Genomic DNA, 17,777 nt, shown 5'->3' on the forward strand with positions numbered 1-17,777 from the left:
CAGCCTAGACGCGTGTGAATTTAAGAGGTGCACGAATCACTGGACCTAGGTAAATTCAGAGAACAGATGAAAGGAAATATAGCGCTGAGCTCATAGAAATCAATGAGTTCAAACAGCTTTCGCCTCTTCGCCAAGCCAGTGTCGGGCCTTATTTTCCAGGTGGACATCAGCCCTTGCAGTGGCACATACGACCTTGAACCTTTGAGGGCAGCCTGACAGCGAAGCACCTGGCTTCTGGCCAGGCCGGATGCTCCACCTCCGAGGGCCGGCGCCATGCTTGCGAAACCCGAAACCCGAAGCTGTGCTCCGCCCCGCGTAGGAGGGGGGGCGGGGCTTAAGTCGGAGGCGTGATCTGGTAACAGGAGGTCTGGCGGCCTCGGAGTGGCGCGCATGCGCAGGCGCGAGTCAGGGTGGTGGCACCGTGCCAGGGGCAGGGTGGGTGCGCGCGCGTGCGTCTGGGCGTGGCCGGTGCTTAAGGGGCGGGACTTCGTGTCGGGGGGGGGGAGAGGCGAGTCTCGTGCTGGGGGCGGGTCCTCGGGTGGCGCGTGCGCAGGCGTGTGCCGGGGGCGTGGTGTGCGCGTGCGCGGCGCGCGGTGGGGAGGGGGGACGGGGGGGAGGGGGGCGGGACTCTGAGGCTTGGAGCCGGCCTGAGGCGCGCGTTTGCGCGGCGGGACACGGGCCATTGGAGTCGAGCTGTTAGCTGGACCTAGAGCCCGGCGTCGGCACCATGGAGGAGGACGACAATTACGGTCAGTGCGGCCGACACCCGCTTCCTCCAGTATTCCGGCCCTGCGCAGCCTCCGGTGTTTCCAGGAGAGGGCGGCGCGGGGCGCGGGGTGCGGGCCTCCTCATATACCTCGCAGGCGGGGGTTCTAGGGGCAGAGGAGGCGGGGGGTTGCTGGGGCGCCGTAGGTGGCCAGGCTGGGGGTCTCGGGGACATCGAGGACTGAGGGTCACCGGGGCCGGTATGACAGGGGCGGGGGCCTGCGGAAGCGGTGGCCGGGTCGGGGTCTCCGGGTGGGTCGCCGGCTGCCGCTGTCACCCGCTCTGCGCCAGCCAGGAGCGATCGCCCGGCCCCGCGGCCTGGCCTGCGCCCCGTGGTTTCCGGCCCTCCGGGTGTTGGAAGTGGTGTACCGGGTCCAGCTCTTTGTTCCGAAATGACACGAGCTGTTGCGGCCCGGGACCGGCGTCCCTCGGCGCCGATTTGGGACCGGCGCCTCGGGCACGGTGGACTGGGTTCCTGCTGGCCACCGTTGCGTCGTGAATCAGCTTCTGACCCCCACATCTGTCCTTGGGCTTTTGAGGGTACAAACCAGGCCGACCAGGTTTTCGCCCCTTGCTGCAGGGCGATGACAACAGCAGACGCCCTCCAAAGTGGACAGAAACTCACTTTCCGATTCTCCTGGCCAACCCTGGGGTTGGTCATCAGCCGGTCTCTTGAATAATTTGAAATCTTAGGGTTTGCAAAAAAGTTATTTGAAATGCTTTCGGTAAATGACTAACATTGTTTTCGTTGGGGATTAAAAGAACGGCTAGTAGAACAGGTGGTAACTTTTGTGGTTTGTTAGGGAAGTACAGATACAGAACTTAAAATGAGTAACGGTGCTAAATGGAACCAAATCCTAGTGTATTGGCTGAGGTGACAGAGGTAGCTTGCCCTCGCACTTCAGGGAGCAAGCTTTGACTCGGAGATGCTAAGAGGCAAAAAAGGAAATTTATTTTTAGGGGTTCTGTTTACTTACAAGTGAGTCCTTGAAGAATCACTTATTGAAGAAGAGCTGGTTTGTGACCAGCAACTTGACCCTGGTAGGTGAGCATAGTGACAGTCCCTCTCTGTGCATGTCCCCTGTTACCTTCCAGTAAAGCAGTGTGTGCTTTCCTTTTGTGATTGAAAAGCAGCCACCTGCAGCTGGTCCCCAGAGATTGTTCAGCTTTGTAGACGCCCCTGGGTCTGCCCTCTGCCAAGAGCCTTCCTGTTTCTGACTGCTGCGGTTTTTTCTCTCTCTTGCCCTGTGTTCTGCCACACTTTGTTCTTGCCCTCTGCTGGAGTTCTTACCCAATGCCAGAGGCAGGAAGTTGTTAGGCTGGTTGCTTTTAACTCAGTGACTGCTCTGCACCAGGCCCAACTTGAACTTCCACTTGGAAGGGGTAATGAGGCGGGGTGTACTAATTTCCTATTTCTGCTTTAAACAAATTACCACAGAGGTAGGGACTCAAAATAACCTAAGTGTACTATACAGTTTTGGAGGTCAGAAGTCCAAAATAGATCTCATTGGGCTAACAACAGGATTTCATCCAGGCTGCGTTCCTTGTAGATGCTTAAGGGCAAAACCTGCTTCCTTGCCTTTTTCCAGCTCTAGAGGATGCTTGCTTCCCTTAGCCCATGGCTCCCTTCCATCTCAAAGCCAGTAAGCAGCATCTCTCAACTCTGCCAGCCTGCCTCTCTCTTATGAGGACCCTTGTGAGTACATCAGACTCACCTGGATAATCCAGAATGAGGAGCGTAGCCAACTGCAACCTTTATTCTCCCTTTTGCCCTTTGAGGCAGCATATTTGCAGGTTCTAGAAATTAGGACATGGACGTCTTTGCAAGCCATTATTCTGCCAACCATCCAGGAAGAGAAGAAGGACTTTTATCTTCCCCTTTATACAATTTTAAAAAGTCATCTTTTTATTTTGGAGGAACTGAAAGGATCGAATTAAAGAAGAGTCCTTGACTGTCATCCTAGCTACTGGGAGGCTGAGGCCAGAAAGATCATGGTTTGAGGCCACCTCCCAGCAAATAGGTCACGAAACCCCATCTCTAATATAACCAGACCAAAATGGACTGGAGGTGTGGCTCAAATGGTAGAGTACCTGCTTTGCAAGTGCAAAGCCCTGAGTTCAAACCCCAGTCCCCCCCTCCCATACAAATAAAATAGATTTCTAACCCATCGGGTCACTACACAAAAAGTACCCAATTGTGTAAAATTATCATATAAAGACCAAAACTATCATTTCCTCTTTTTTTTTTTTTTTTTTTTTTGAGTGTCTTGGTGTGACGTCAAGGGTGGCCTGGAACTCCTGGCTTAGTCTCCTGAGATGCTGGAATTTTAGGCACTGGCCACTGTGGGCTGAGATTTCCAGTTCTTTACAGTGTGCTTTGGTCTCCAGAGCTGCCTATTCTCAGAGGTTTTACAGAGGATTTGCCTAGACCAGTTTCCACATGCTAAAAGAAAATGTGTGCTGAGTTCATAAAATGGGAGACAGAATGTGTGCTCAGAGCCTGGCTTTCTTTTAAATGAACTCTTTAACCTTGACACATGATGTTCAAAGGGAGAAGCTGTTTCATGTAGTTGTAACTTTTTATGTATTTTTGCTCCTGTTCCCTGCCTTTAAATTGAGACAATGGTATGAATCAGTCTGGGACACTTCACCACTTTTCTTTGGGGAAATGCATTTTGACTTAAAAAAAAAAAAAGTACTGATTTCACTGTTCAGTTAAAGAGATTTTCAAAACAGACAAAAGGACTTTCTTGACTACAGGCCTCTTGGTATTCTCTGGATGGGGGTAATTTGGTAACTGTATACTTACAGATGTGCCTTTACTTGTTTTAGAAAAAACTCTTGTTATGGCACTGTGGAGTTCCACCGGACAAAACTTTTAACTCACATATAATCAACTATTTGTGCTCAGGAAAAAGAAAAAAGTTTAAAATTAAATTTCACATGCATTCTCTTTATGACACTGACACTGTGTATGGCTGGAATCAGTCTGTGTTTCTGGGCAATACTGTCCAGGGCTGTGGCTGTCACTCACCTTATTGTAGTGCACTTGGTGTCCAGAGAGTGCTTCATCCTGCTGCCCTGGCTACACTCTCTCTCAGATTCAATGAGAAGCCTCTTCAAAGAATCACTTCCATATAAAATTTTATAACCAGACTCCTTGGAATCTACCATTTCATCCTACCAAATGCACAGTGCACATCTCATTTTTGCTCCTTTCAAAAACCTAACTTTTGGCAAGTTGTCAACAGATGATATTTATTATAATGTTAGGTAAATTCAAATGAAAAGGAAGGCTGTGTTAACATAGAGAAGTCAGTGGAACTGATTTTATGTTAGAATATCAGTGTTTCAGCAAGTTGAGAAAACTAGGATTTGGTTTCCAGGTAGAGAACAGTAGAGCAAGGGATTCAAGAAAACAGTTGATTTGCATACAGCAAGGATTACTGAGGTGCAATTGCATAAACCTGTACTGTTGTCTCCCTGCTGTCTCCAAGGGACACTCAGGGCCAGGATGGGGAGAAAAAATAAAATGACACTCATAACTGTTACCTCCATGTATTCATCCCTGCCTCCACAGTCACTGGAGACTGTCAGGGTTTGGCCTGGATTCTGTGCATGGTTGGGGGTGGCACAGAAAGCACAGGGGACCATTGGAGAGTCTTCCTGTGTTGTATGAACAGCGAGCTGCCCTCTGAGCTGAGGGTGTTGCAGGAGTGGGAAGCAAGGGTGTGGAGCGCAATTGGAAAGGCTGCAGGCTTCTTGGCAGTTGTAACCAGATACCCCATGTCCACTCGGTGCTTCAGGGCTTTGACTAAAAAGAGAGTTGGGAGCTTATTTTGATGGAAAGGAGTTGTGTCGTAGGCACAAGGCATCAAGGAAAGTCCATAGGACTTGCATTGTGGTTTGTGATTAAAGGAGAGTTTATATCAAGATTATAGGAAGAACTGATCATGCTACCCCATAAACCATGGAGACCTGTATGGGTGAGTGGTGAAGATTAAACAAGAAAAATAATTCTGAAACTTATTTTTCTTTGAAAGATTTGCCATTGGTGATTTTCTAAAAGCTTGACATTTGAGAAAGGTGTTCATATTTCTCATACCTGGTTGGTTTCCTAGTTCTCTCTAAACACTGTGAAATAATTGACATTTTTTTCTCTTGATGGTCCATTACTTCCTTACTAGATGCCTGTATACCTGAACTTTTCACTCCTCTGTCTCGGAGGGAAGAGGTGTTCTTACCTTCCTGAGATGCCCTGCCCAAGGAAGGCTCAGCGGCAGTATGCTTTTGTGTTTCCTCCTGGTGATTTGTGAACTTGAGCATGGATTTTTAGCTTGCATTCTGGTACTCCTCTGAAATCATATGTAAAGTCTCTGTAATGGGCAGTTTCGGTCACTCCTTCACATTCAGCAGGTTCTCAAGAGGCTCAGGAATCACCTCTCAGCACAAGCTGTGAACTAGAGACTCCTGGCAATCATCATCAGGGTGTGACAGCTGGGGATGTTGATGGTTCTGCCTCAGAACCATGACAGAATAACCAGCCCTTCAAGGGTGGGAATTCCCAGGGTCATCATTCCTTGAACGTGGCTTCTGCCGAGTTCTCGCTTTTTATTAGCTTCAGACTTCACCCTGTTCTGCCACACAGGAATAACTGGCCTTTGAGAAATCAGCTTTGGTGTGAAGGAGTGGAGACATGGTCTCTACCAGGCGTACCTTCCACTCTCAAAGTGAGATGTGGGCAGCACTGTTGTGGGGTGGTGTGGGGAGCCCTTTCGTGTGGCAGTGAGCTGCTTTTTCATCTCTGTGCCTCCAGAACAAGGTGTGGGCCTGGGGCCCAGTAAAGGCAGCTCTACAACCTTGAGAAAAAATAGATTGAACCAAGTTCTTTCTGGCAAAAGAGTGTCAGTGAGCTTGAGTTTTTGTCTTTAATTCTCCATCCCAAACAGAAACAGAACACTTTTCTATACGTTTAACCCTTTGTTTTTCTATGATATGGATGACTTCCATTGTTCTCACATTTAGTTATTCATTTAATGGTTTGCCTTTATAGAGAAAGAGCACAATTATATGAGCTGAGGGCTTTCTTAGAAAATCTGGAACACAAGGTTACCATAATTATACATTTTGTGGTCTTTAAGATAGACTCCTGGGGTGACATTAATATGTCAGAGATGTAAACATTTTTAGAGTTCTTGATGCATGGTTCCAATTTACTTTTAAAAGGGCTATACCAGCATTCCTTTTACCATCAGTGTAAACTTGCCACCAGTGACAATTAGCATTTAAAACCTTTTATAAAAACGAATTTATTGGTTGCTAAAAGGTGCCTCAGTCAACCTATTGATTACTAGCTAGGTTGAAGACTTTTTCTTGCATATTTGTATATTATGAACTATCTACTTCATATAGGATGATGTTTTCTTTACTGATATTAACTCTTTTATGGCCTCTATCAAATTAAGTAATTTGCATATTTTTCTGATGTTTTAAGCCTGGGAAAAATAGGTGTCAGTTCTATGGGTTTGCGTCAGATTTTGGTTAGTTGTTATAGTCACTTACCTTTCCTTAGTTTTTGTCCTATAATTAAAGAGCTCTCCACTTTATACTGCCTTCTTGCCAAGTACAGAATCTTTCCTCTAGAGGAAAAATTATGAATTGAATAGATCATATTGGCCTGTGTTATAATGGTAAAAAGTCTACTTGTGGAATTGTGTGGATCCTACCTGCACCTTTCTAAATGTTCTCGTGGTAAACGAAGAAGGTCTTGGTAGACAGGTCTTGTGTGTTTCTGGTATCCATGGTCAGGTAAGGCACTTACGCTACAGGAAGAGCTAAGAAGAGGCTGCCTTCTCATTGCAAGGGTGGGAAGCCCATATTCTGGGTCACTGGGGGGAAGAGGGAGGGCAATCCTGGATTGCTGCAGAGGTGGGAAAACTTGAGCCTGAGGGGAGGGTCTCCTCCCCTGTGAGCCTGCCTTTTCCTGCCTCCCATGCCCCAAGATGAAAGGCCTGCACAGTGGGCTTCGGAAGGGAACTCTTTGCCTGAACCTGTCGAGTCCATCCCCACGCCGCTGCTTGCTTTCTCTCTAATTATTGTTGCTTAGTTTCAGTTGCAATAATAGAGGCTTGGAGGAGGTGGAAATGATTTAGAAATGTTCAAGAAGTGAATCCCACATCCTCTCAAACTGCTGGCAAGCTTGTTTTGCTTCTCTCTTTGTGTTGACTACAAAGGCACAGTCTAGGGGAAGACAGGAGCAAGTTTTTATCCCTTGTGTTATCCAGGAGAGTGTGGCATGTGTCTTTCTGGTGCTGTGGTAGTGAGGTGGATGGTGGCTGATTTCTGTGAGGACTGAAACCCACAGCAGGAGTGGTACCTGGCTGCCTGGAGTATGCTCATGTGTTCCACCTTTGTGTTCTGAAGTGTCTGTCTCAGAAACCTGTCTGTGTTGTCATTGGTGATGTTGGGTATGAACAATGGAACTGGTACACAACTATTTACAAAATCTTCCTCTTTTGTAGTACTATCACAGGTTTGTTTTCTGTGAGCAATTTGTAACTATATTCAGTCAACAAGCATTAGGAACTACTCTGCTCCATGCAATCCCTGTTGTCATGGATGCTTTGAGCCCTTGAGGAGGGGGGCATGTGGGTAAGCCATAAAGGAGCAGGCAGAGTGGACAAGGCAGGTGTGTCTATGAAAACTTCATGTAGCTCCATGTGGCATTGGGAGGGAGCAGGGTTGAGCATGGGATATTCTTGAAGAGGCTGGTTCTAAAAGATCAGGGGGTGCTGACCAAGTGAATGGAAAAACAAGCACGTTGCAGGCAAAGAGAATTTGCAAGGATCAGGAGGAAGAAGCAGCGTGGCCCTCTGGAGCTGCCTGGGAACAGTGCAAAGTAGAGGGAGGAGGCCAGAAAGGTTAGAGGCAGGAGCAGGGCCACTGAGAGCTAGGGTGTGGGGTCCTTGAGGACTGACTGACTCTGTGGGCCCCAGAAGAGGTTTAAACTCCTGGGGGAGGATCTGACCATCATTTCATGATGGTTACTTTGTATTTTAGAAAAGTATTCTAACTGGGTGTGGTTCAGACTGGCAGTGCAGACACCCATCAGGAACTGTCCTAACCTTCTGTGGGAGGCACTGTGAAGGCCTGAACTGGGGCATCAGGAGTGGGAGAAGGAGAGAATAAAATAAGTACAGCGTCTAACAGGAAGTTTGTCGGATGGAGCTACCAGCATTTGGCAGGGGTGTAGCATGGATAGGAAGAGAAGGAAACGGGCCTTCAGGTGAGTCCAGCTTTCCGTCTTTGAGTTGCAGCTTGGAGGATGTCTAGATTCCATCTGAGGAGTTCTGCGGTACTCTGCAGAACATCCACTTCAGGCGGCCCATTGAGACAGCTGGGTTTGGACCTGGAAATGGAAAGATCCCAGGGAGTGGGTGATGCTATACGCTGATTGAGAAGAGGTCCAAAGCTGCCATTTTCTGCACAGTTCTGCTGGAGGGCTGGGTGGAGGAAGAGGTCCACCCAGGTACACAAAGGAGACTTTGAAGGCAAATGTGTATCGCCTTCAAGTAATTGGAGTATAAATGGGGGTGTTCACACACACAAGCTCTCACAATTTCTGTGGGAAGCAATGCAGAATGGAGAGCTTTTTGTTTTTAATTTGGGGAATCTTTAAGACTGTTTATAAGCTCTTAATACACATGTTGACTATTATTCTGAACTATTCCTTTTATACTTTTTTTTTTGTGGTACTGGGGTTTGAACTCAGTGCTCATGCTTGCTAGGCAGGTACTCTACCACTTGAGCCACTCTGCCAGCCCTGTTGTGTTTTTGGCGGTACTGAGGATTGAACTCAGGGCCTTACACTTGCTAGGCAGCCTGTTTACCACTTGAGCCATGCCCCAGCACCTGAGCCAGGCTTGGGTCAAAATGTTCCTTAGAACCTGAGGTAAACCTCCAGGAGGAATGGGTTCACATTTCACCTTATCTTCTTGCTTCTGTACACTGTAGCTGCAGACTGCATGTGATCTGGGAACCTATTCAGCTTAAGCTCCTTTCTCTGTGTCTGATTCCCTGAAGTATGATTTTCAGAAGGCCCAGTGATTGAAATGAAGAGGATGTTTAGATTTTCACCTGTGCTCTGGCATCTTCAGCACTTAGCGTGTGCTTCCCTCTGGATATATCACGGTCACTTACAGTGAGCATGTTTTAACTGTTAGGACCTATTCACTTAATGTCAGGTTTCTCTTGTCATCTAAATTGATTTGCACCTGTCCATCCATCCACTTGACTTGCCCATCCAGTCAGCCTTCTTTTTTTAATTTTAATTGTTTAAACTGTCTTCTCGGTGTCAGGGTAATTGCGTTGAGAAATTTTGAAATACATGGCCTCTTTTCAAAAAGCTTATAGAGTAGGGAAGTTGGTTTGAAAAATTTCAAGAGTATGTGACAGATGCTACGATGATGACCAAAGCAAATGCTGTCGCTCCTAGAGCTGTTTAGTTTTCTAGTGTTCTTGGTGAGATGCACTTGTGAGGGAGATGCACTTTGCAGGGATTACAGGAGGTGGGGGCACCAGAGCAAGGTTCACCTCTAGCACGGTCCTGCAGGTGTCAGGGCTGTGCACCAAGCTCAGGGCTGAATGTTTTTCTTAAGTTCTCAAGTCATCCCCATGGCTATTCTGTGTAGTGGGAACAGTACTGTGACAGGTAAGCAAGTGGAGATGTGGAGGGAAATGTGACAGGGCTGATGCGTGGCATTGGGCCTGGCTTTCTCTTTTTGTGATTTTTTTTTTATTGTTTTATTATTCATATGTGCATACAAGGCTTGGGTCATTTCTCCCCCCTGCCCCCACCCCCTCCCTTACCACCCACTTTGCCCCCTCCCTCTCCTCCCACCCCCTCAATACCCAGCAGAAACTATTTTGCCCTTATCTCTAATTTTGTTGTAGAGAGAGTATAAGCAATAATAGGAAGGAACAAGGGTTTTTGCTGGTTGAGATAAGGATAGCTATACAGGGCATTGACTCACATTGATTTCCTGTGCGTGGGTGTTACCTTCTAGGTTAATTCTTATTGATCTCACCTTTTCTCTAGTTCCTGTTCCCCTTTTCCTATTGGCCTCAGGTGCTTTAAGGTATCTGCTTTAGTTTCTCTGCGTTAAGGGCAACAAATGCTAGCTAGTTTTTTAGGTGTCTTACCTATCCTCACCCCTCCCTTGTGTGCTCTCGCTTTTATCATGTGCTCAAAGTCCAATCCCCTTGTTGTGTTTGCCCTTGATCTAATGTCCACATATGAGGGAGAACATATGATTTTTGGTCTTTTGGGCCAGGGCCTGGCTTTCTCAATGGGCTTTCTCTCTATTGCCTGCTGGGTCTCACTTTCCTTGCTCAGACTCCTCTTCATTTGCATACCCTTTACTTTTTGTGTACTTTGTAAACTTTCCTGTCTTTCTCTTGGCACTAGGGTACAGAGTTCCATGTCTTGGTATGGCCTGGGTAGATTCTGGTTAAATATATTGAAGAGTCTTTGTCAGTCTTAGTGTTGGGGTTTGAGGAGTTTGTGGGATCACACGGTAAAGGTGGTTTCTTGCTCCTAAACCTTCTGGGTAGTATTGGGCTTCTGAGACAGGGGAGGTCAGGGGTGGCACTGGGTTATGAAGTCTTGGTCTTTGATTCCCTAGAGCCAGAAACATGTAAGAGAGATCCAGGGAGCTAGGTAAAGGTCAGTGCTGGTGACCTGCCTCTTACAGGTCCTGCTGAGTGCCTTTCTGCCTCCTCTCAGGACTGAAGTAAAGGCTGTCAGAAGCACTCATTTATTCAGTGGAGAAGCAGAACCCCAGCAGTTATGCTCCCTTCAGTCACCTGGTTGAGGCACTGACTTAGCTGCTTGCTTTTAGAGGAGAGGCAGGTTTTTGAACAAGGCCTCACCAGGATGAGAATGAGTAGTCTCAAGGGGCCTTGAGAAAGGACTCCGTCTCTGCAGGGTCAAAGATGGACTTTGGGGCCCACATGGATTAACAGCTGGCTTGTGACCAACTTTGAAGGATTTTCTAAAATTGTGCTTGGGTGGGTTATTGGCGGCTCCTACCCCAGCTGTGGACTCTCAATCTTGGGACCACATCCAGGAGGCCCTGGAAACGCCAGAGTCTCCTTGTTCTGACACCTCTTGATGGATGTCATGTTTTTGTCAGGGTGATGACCTTATAATCAGGTTGAGTTGAATGGAACTTTGGAGGGGCCTCTGGTTGTCTTGCTTGGATTTGCTGCCTTCCCGGTGGTCTTAGTAGCCCACTTCTGGCACATCTCCCCATGCCATACTTTGTTGAAGAGCATGATTTCTTCCTGACCTATTCTCTAACTCTGACAGAGCTATCTTACAGTTTCCCTCTGTGGAGACCATGGTGACAAAATGTGGAGGAGATCAAATACTGAAGGATTGCTAGGGTGGAATGGAAGATTATGAGTTATACATCCTAATGGGATTCCACTCAGACTCTGGTCTAGCTCCAGGAGCCACCATTCTATGGCCACGTCCCATGGTGCACCAGAAAGGCTCCTCCATGTCTGTGATCCTCAGGGGGCCCAGGTGATCTTGCCCATTACCTTTGACTCCCCCGCTCGGATGGTTCTGTAGACTGTAGGCTTTTGTCTAACCGCTCACGGGCTTGGGGTGCTTTCCCGATATAGCCTCTTACTTGGTCCTCACAAATCAGCCTCACTCAGATCCTCACTCTCAGAAGACTTGCCTATGCCCATTTGGTCACACAGCCTTTGTGAACCCCTCCCTCCCCCATCCCGGTTGTGGAAGGTCCACAAGAAAGGCAGGGACCTTCTTCTCTTGTTACCTGACCCAATTAACCTGCGTAGTAGGACTTGGCACATTGTTCTCAGAGTTTGCTGGCTGTATCATTAAATCTGTGTCCCCCTTCTGTTTTTGATGTAGAAGCTAAGGTTACTGGGTTTGTTCATGGCAGCTCTGAGGCTATTGGAACCAGAGCCTCTTACCTCATGCACATGGTGTTTCACTTCACTCTTTAGAGGTCTGGTTCCTGCTGCAGCTGGTGGTAGAGACAACAAGCTAATTTCCTCACAGTCAACTTGTGGAGAGGGCTATGGAGACACTTCTTATGCCTTTGAGATTTCAGCACAAATTTCACAAAAGGGACATTTGCTTGAAAAGTATGATTATTCTATTCTTGAAAGATGAGAGTACCACGTAAATTATTTCAGGGGTGAATGGCAGCCTACGGTAAGGTCTCCAATTTCCCCAGAGACTGTCTTTCTTTCTGGTTTTGAGATAGGGTCTCACTATGTAGCCCAGGCTGGCTTTGAACTCTTGATCCTCCTGCGTCAGCCTCCTGAGTGCTTAGAATACCAACACACTAGGCCCAAATGCATCTTTAAAGCAATTAAGAATTGTGTGTGTGTGTGTGTGCATGTGTGTATTAAAGAACTCACAACAGCACTGGATGGATATCTTGGTGGAATGCTGCTCTGACTTTTTAGCATGCTGTCACGGCACTGTAGAAAGACAAAAGTGGCTCCACGGTATTAAGTTCTTATTGCTGCTGTAATAGTTGTCACCAGTTCAGTGGTTTAAAACAACACACGTGTAGTCTTACAGCTGTGGAGGTCAGAAGTCTGGAATGAGTATCATTGGGTCAAAATCAGGGGTCAGCAGGGCTGTATCCTTCTAGAGGCCCTAGGGGACAAGCATTTCCTGGCCTTTTTCCTTGTAGAGGTCACTGGCACTGCTTGAGTCTCAGCCTCTTCCTCCACGTCAAAGCCAGTAGTGACTGCTTGACTCTTTCTCATGTCTCATTGCTCCAACACTGACTCTTTTGCCTCCCTCTTCAATTTTATTTGTAAATTTTACTCGTGTGTTTATTTATAGTGCTGGGATTGAACTTGTACTTGCTAGGCAGGCACTGTGCCACTTGAGCTGTGTCCCCAGCTCTCTTCTGCTTTATTTAGGAGAGGCTCTTGAGTTTTTGTCTGGGACTGGCTTTGGTCCTCCTATGGATGCCTGTCTTGTAGCTGGGATTATTGAGCACACCACTATTGGTTTGTTTGTTGAGGTGGGGGGGGGGTCTCACTAATTATTTGCCCAGATTGGCCTTGAACTGCCACTTTTCCCATCTCTGCCTCCTGAGTAGCTGGGATTACAAGGGTGTGCCACCACATACAACCTCCTTCTTCCACTTTTAAGGGTCCTTGTGGCCACCTAGATAATTGAAGATTATCTCCCTATTTTAAGGTAGTTGATTAGCAGTTTTAGTTCCATCCCCATATATGTAGGTTTCCAGGATTAGCATGTAGACATCTTTGGTTGGGGGGGGGAGTCATTATTCTTCCCCCACATGCATTCTGTCTTGTTTTTTGTCCCTGGGATGTTCCCCAAGGTCAGACAGTTTAAACCTTTTTGCAGCTCTTCCTCTTCTTGTTTTGGTGGTGTGGGGTTTGCTAGGCAGACACTGTGCCGTTTGATGCTTCCAGACCCAGCTCTTTCTTCTCGAGGAAAGTGTCCCACATGGGTACTATGTAGACTTTGTTTAGCTTTCTTAAGGATTTCTAGCTTTGGAAGAATGTTCCTAGTTCAAGGGGAAGGGAAGCCATGTGCAAACCAGTAGCAAGTGTGACCTTCCACCCTGTGTCCTGCTGATCAGCTGTCCTGTTTGTCATCAGAGTCCTGGGTCACAGTTGCTTGAGTCAGGAGGTTATGTTGTTGCCCAGTCTTGAGAATGTTTTTCTCCTCTCTGAGTAAAGATAATTTTTCCTGTTTCCAGGTGATGGAAACATGCCTGAACAATAGGTCTTGGTAGAAAAAAGGAGTTCCATTATTCTGGAAGGAGATATTGGCAGGACATTATTTGCTGATTATTTTCCCAAACACCTGCCTTTCCCCACGTTGTGTGATGACCACCTCATTGTGGGGGAAGCAGGCTGGATGCTGTTGGTTTAATTCTCTCCCTGAAGAGATTTCAAGGATGCATAACTAAGTTTCTGGCTAACTACTCCTCTTCTTTCCCTTTTCTGCTATTGCTTTGCTCTGCCATTTTCTTAAACATATGAATGTGTGCATATAACCTTTTAGTAAGAGAATTTATATTTCCTACTTTAAAGGTTGCGAAAGTAACACATCCTTATACTGTCAGTTGACAGAGAACACAGTTAAAATCACGTGAGTTTAAAAGGATTAGGCTTCAAGAAGTTAGAGTGATTTTAGTTCCCTGTATTACCATATTCCCAAGGAGTGTTGATTTCCACACATCACCCATTCCAGCCTAGAGCAGAAGGAATGGAAGGAGCGGTTCCTAGGGGAATTTGTTATCCCTTCCATGTCCTGGAGAAAACAAAAACCTCAGAGCAGTTTGGCCCTGCTCTATGGGAGCAGGATGTGCGTCCCAGCTGGGTGGGACCACTCTTGTAGGAAGTAGCTCTTGCATTACCGTGACCTCATGCTGCAGAGTCTTAGGTCAGCCTGGCAAGCATGGGCGCTGCCTGTACAGACATAGAGGATGACCACATGATGCTGAGCGAGAAGCAGCTTGCTCAGAAAGTATCCCATTTATTAAGAAAAATGGATTCTGCCAACTCACATTTATATGTGTGCAGAAAAATTTCTGTGATGTTTATAAAAATTCACATCAAGTACCGACACCAAAACTGTAAGCTGTGGACTGAGGGAAGGAGTGGCAGGGCAAAGAGGACATGGGTATCTTTTGCCACTCTCCAGTAAGCAACGGGGAGCAGACAGACAAATATAATGGGATAAATTTTGGTTTCAAGCAGCGATGCCATTAGAGTTAATTGATACCTGTAACTTTTAGGATGGTAGGTATATGATTTCTGAATAAAATTTTCACTTTTATTTTAAAATCTTGCTCACAGAGGAACTCAAGCAGTAAGAAAACTTGCCTAGCAAGCATGAAACCCTGAGTTCAAACCCCAGTGCCTTTCCCTTCCCCCAAAATAAAACTCTCAAGGTTTATTATTATAGTAGGATTCTTTTCTTTCTTTCTCTCTCTCTCTTCTCTCTTTCTTTCTCTCTTTCTTTCTTTCTTTCTTTCTTTCTCTCTCTCTCTCTTTCTTTCTCTCTTTCTCTCTTTCTCTCTCTCTCTCTCTCTCTCTCTCTCTCTTTCTCTCTTTCTCTCTTTCTCTCTTTTCTCTCTTTCTCTCTTTCTCTTCTCTCTTTCTCTCTCTCTCTCTCTCTTTCTCTCTTTCTTTCTCTCTTTCTCTCTCTCTCTCTCTCTCTCTCTCTCTCTCTTTCTCTCTTTCTCTCTTCTCTCTCTCTCTCTCTCTCTCTCTTTCTCTTTCTTTCTTCTTTCTTTCTTTCTTTCTTTCTTTCTTTCTTTCTTTCTTTCTTTCTTACAGGGTCTTGTTGCTCCTCTCAGATGCCGAGATTACAGGCCTGTGCCACCATGCCTGGTTGCAGTAGGATTTTGTTTGCTTTAAGAAAAAAACATTTTCAACTAATGAGATGCTGTTGCATTCTTTGTCACACTATAAAAATCCTAATATTGGAATGAGAGTGTCTAGGTGAAACATCAGTGGTCAAAGGAAAGGACTGGGTATCCCCAATGCCTTGGTCTATGTCCCTCTAAACTTATAGAACAACTGCATTTTGTCACCTTCAGCAGGGCCTCTGCAGTTGGAGTGAACAAAGGCAGTTTAAATTACCTTTTTAAAAGTTGGCAGTCTGATAAATTTGGATTAGGATTGAAGTTCCCATTCTTGACTAAGCTTAAAATTACCTAAGTGAATTTTTTTAAAAAGCAATATACTGTGGCTTTTCACTGTAGCCAGATCAAATGACCAGGATGCTCCAGGGTGGGATCCAGAAATGAATGGATGAACACACACACACACACACACACGTTTACTTTTAAGTCTTCAAATCTTGGATGCCCCAGATATAGCTTACCTACCTTCCAGAACAGAACCTCAGATTGTTCTCCAGGTCGTATGGCCACACCAGACCAGCTCTAGCTTGGGCGGGCTGGCCAGAGCTAGTTCTGTTCACTTCCTGTATTGATTGTAGAGTGAGGGCAGGAGGGTTTGTGGCCCAGACTGAAGGAAGGAAGGTGGCTGAGTGTCCATTGCACTTCTCCAGCTGTAAACGACTGATTTATGTGGCTTCGCTATAGGTCATTCAGAATTCCCCTTAAGGGCTTTAGGCTTTTAGAGGTTTTTAAGAAGATCAACAGATCAAAGAAGCAAAAAATAACCAAGCTTGGATTTTTTTTTTTTTTTTTTACTCCTTTATTATAGTTACCAAGTTTAACTCCCCAGCTACTTTAGCTTCCTGAATGGCTTTGTGTGGTTTTCTGTTTTGATCCTTTGAAGAGATGCCCTCCCTGTATGCCTCTGCTGTTGCTAGGCAACCCCTGGACAGGTGCCAGCCCCAGAGCTTGGGTCTGTACATCAGAGGGGAAGTGGTCCAGGAGAGCCTCATATCTTTCCCACTTGGAGGAAGGAGGGCCTTGACACTGGGATATGACAATTCATTTGCCCCAGTGGTCTTCCGGATAGCCGTTCATCTCTCCTGGAGCCATGGGATGTGGTCTGCAGATTGAAGGCTGTGTGCTTGGGTTCATGACAGTGGTGCTTTCTCACTTCAGCACTTGGGCAAACTTCATTACCAGGGAGAATTTCAAACATACGCAAAAGTAGAGGGAAGTGTGTGTGAGTCTCCACAGCCCATCTCTGTTAGCATTCAGGTGATTGCCATTCTGGAAGACGTGATGTGGATTGTTTTGTAGCTTGCTCTTGTTTAAAAAACAAAAACATAATGTGTTTCCTCTGCCATTAAGATTCCCATGTACACAGTTTGTAGTGGCATCTGTGAGGGACGGCCTCAGCCTCCTAGAGGACAGAGGAGACCAATAAGCAGACAGCTCGCCGCAAGTCCATCTGTGCTGGGTGCAGATGGACAGACGGCTGAGTACACACAGAGCAGGAGTGGCAGGAGCATTAGCGTGGGGACGCCGGCCCCTGACCACCAGTGTCCTTGCTGAGCATGAAATGGTTGATTTGCAGCTAGAGAACTGAGGACTAGGGGCCTGGCACCCTTGTAGTGAGCAGCATACAAGCCAGTCCTCCATCCTTGGGAGCAAGCATGGCCTGCTATTGTCTCCTTGAACAGTCACTAGCTACAGAAAGAGGTTGGGTCTTGCAGCTTGGCACTCCCAGCAAGATGGGAGGGACACTCAGAGCCAAATACGGTATAATATGGGTACACCATGATTTAACAGTCATCTGCTCATTGGCCAATTAGCAGTTTCCACTTTTTGTTCCTATAACAAACAACCCTATAACATTCTTGTTGGTCACACTCTTACCTACCTTCCCATTATTTTCTCAGGGTAGATTCCTGTAAGCATACTCACTGGGCCACTTTGGAATGTGTACCAAATGCATTTCTAGAACATGCTGTCAGTTTACATTTCACACCAATACATGTGATACTTGTTAACTTATTCTTCCCAACATTGAACTAGTTTTTTGGTTTTGGTGGCACTGGGCTTTGAACTCAGGATTTTGAGCTTGCAAAGCAGACCCTCTACTCCTTGAGCTACTCCACTAACCCATTTTGCTGTGGTTATTTCGGAGATAGGGTCTGTGAACTACCTGCCTGGGCTTGTAAGAAAAATCTTTTTTATCAAAGTATTTGTTAACTTCTTAGATTACTCAAAAATTCCTCAGGTCACCATCTTAGGTGACTTGCATGTTTAAAGGGTCCTTGCTTCTTCTTCTGGATTCATGTACAACTCCATTGCCCGCCAAACTGCATGCCCTAACCCATTCTCCAAGCCTTTTAGCCAGTCGGGAAAGACTGTGAACCTTTGACCTGGACAAATCCCCGGTGAGGGGATATAGAGAGGAGCCAGTGTCAGCCATTTTGTGCTCGCATGCTCACTTAGCGAGAGTGAGCACATGCTGGCACCCTCTTGATCAAGAGAAATTGCCTTGTCAAGATTTTCTGTCTCTTGTATGTCTGTTTTTGGCAC

General features: G+C 46.4%; 1 protein-coding gene across 1 annotated transcript in view; it reads left to right on the forward strand.

Moving 5' to 3' along the window:
• Nucleotides 1-611: 611 nt before the first annotated feature.
• Nucleotides 612-17,777, forward strand: part of Cyth1 (cytohesin 1) — an 84,314-nt gene continuing 67,148 nt past the window's right edge. The window contains exon 1 of the mRNA XM_020158110.2: nt 612-749. Coding sequence (XP_020013699.1) covers nt 728-749 — 22 coding nt within the window. The 5' untranslated portion in view covers nt 612-727. The remainder of the gene's footprint in view (nt 750-17,777) is intronic.

Source organism: Castor canadensis, chromosome 11 (assembly GCF_047511655.1).
Source record: "Castor canadensis chromosome 11, mCasCan1.hap1v2, whole genome shotgun sequence".
Taxonomy (NCBI): Eukaryota; Metazoa; Chordata; class Mammalia; order Rodentia; family Castoridae; genus Castor; species Castor canadensis.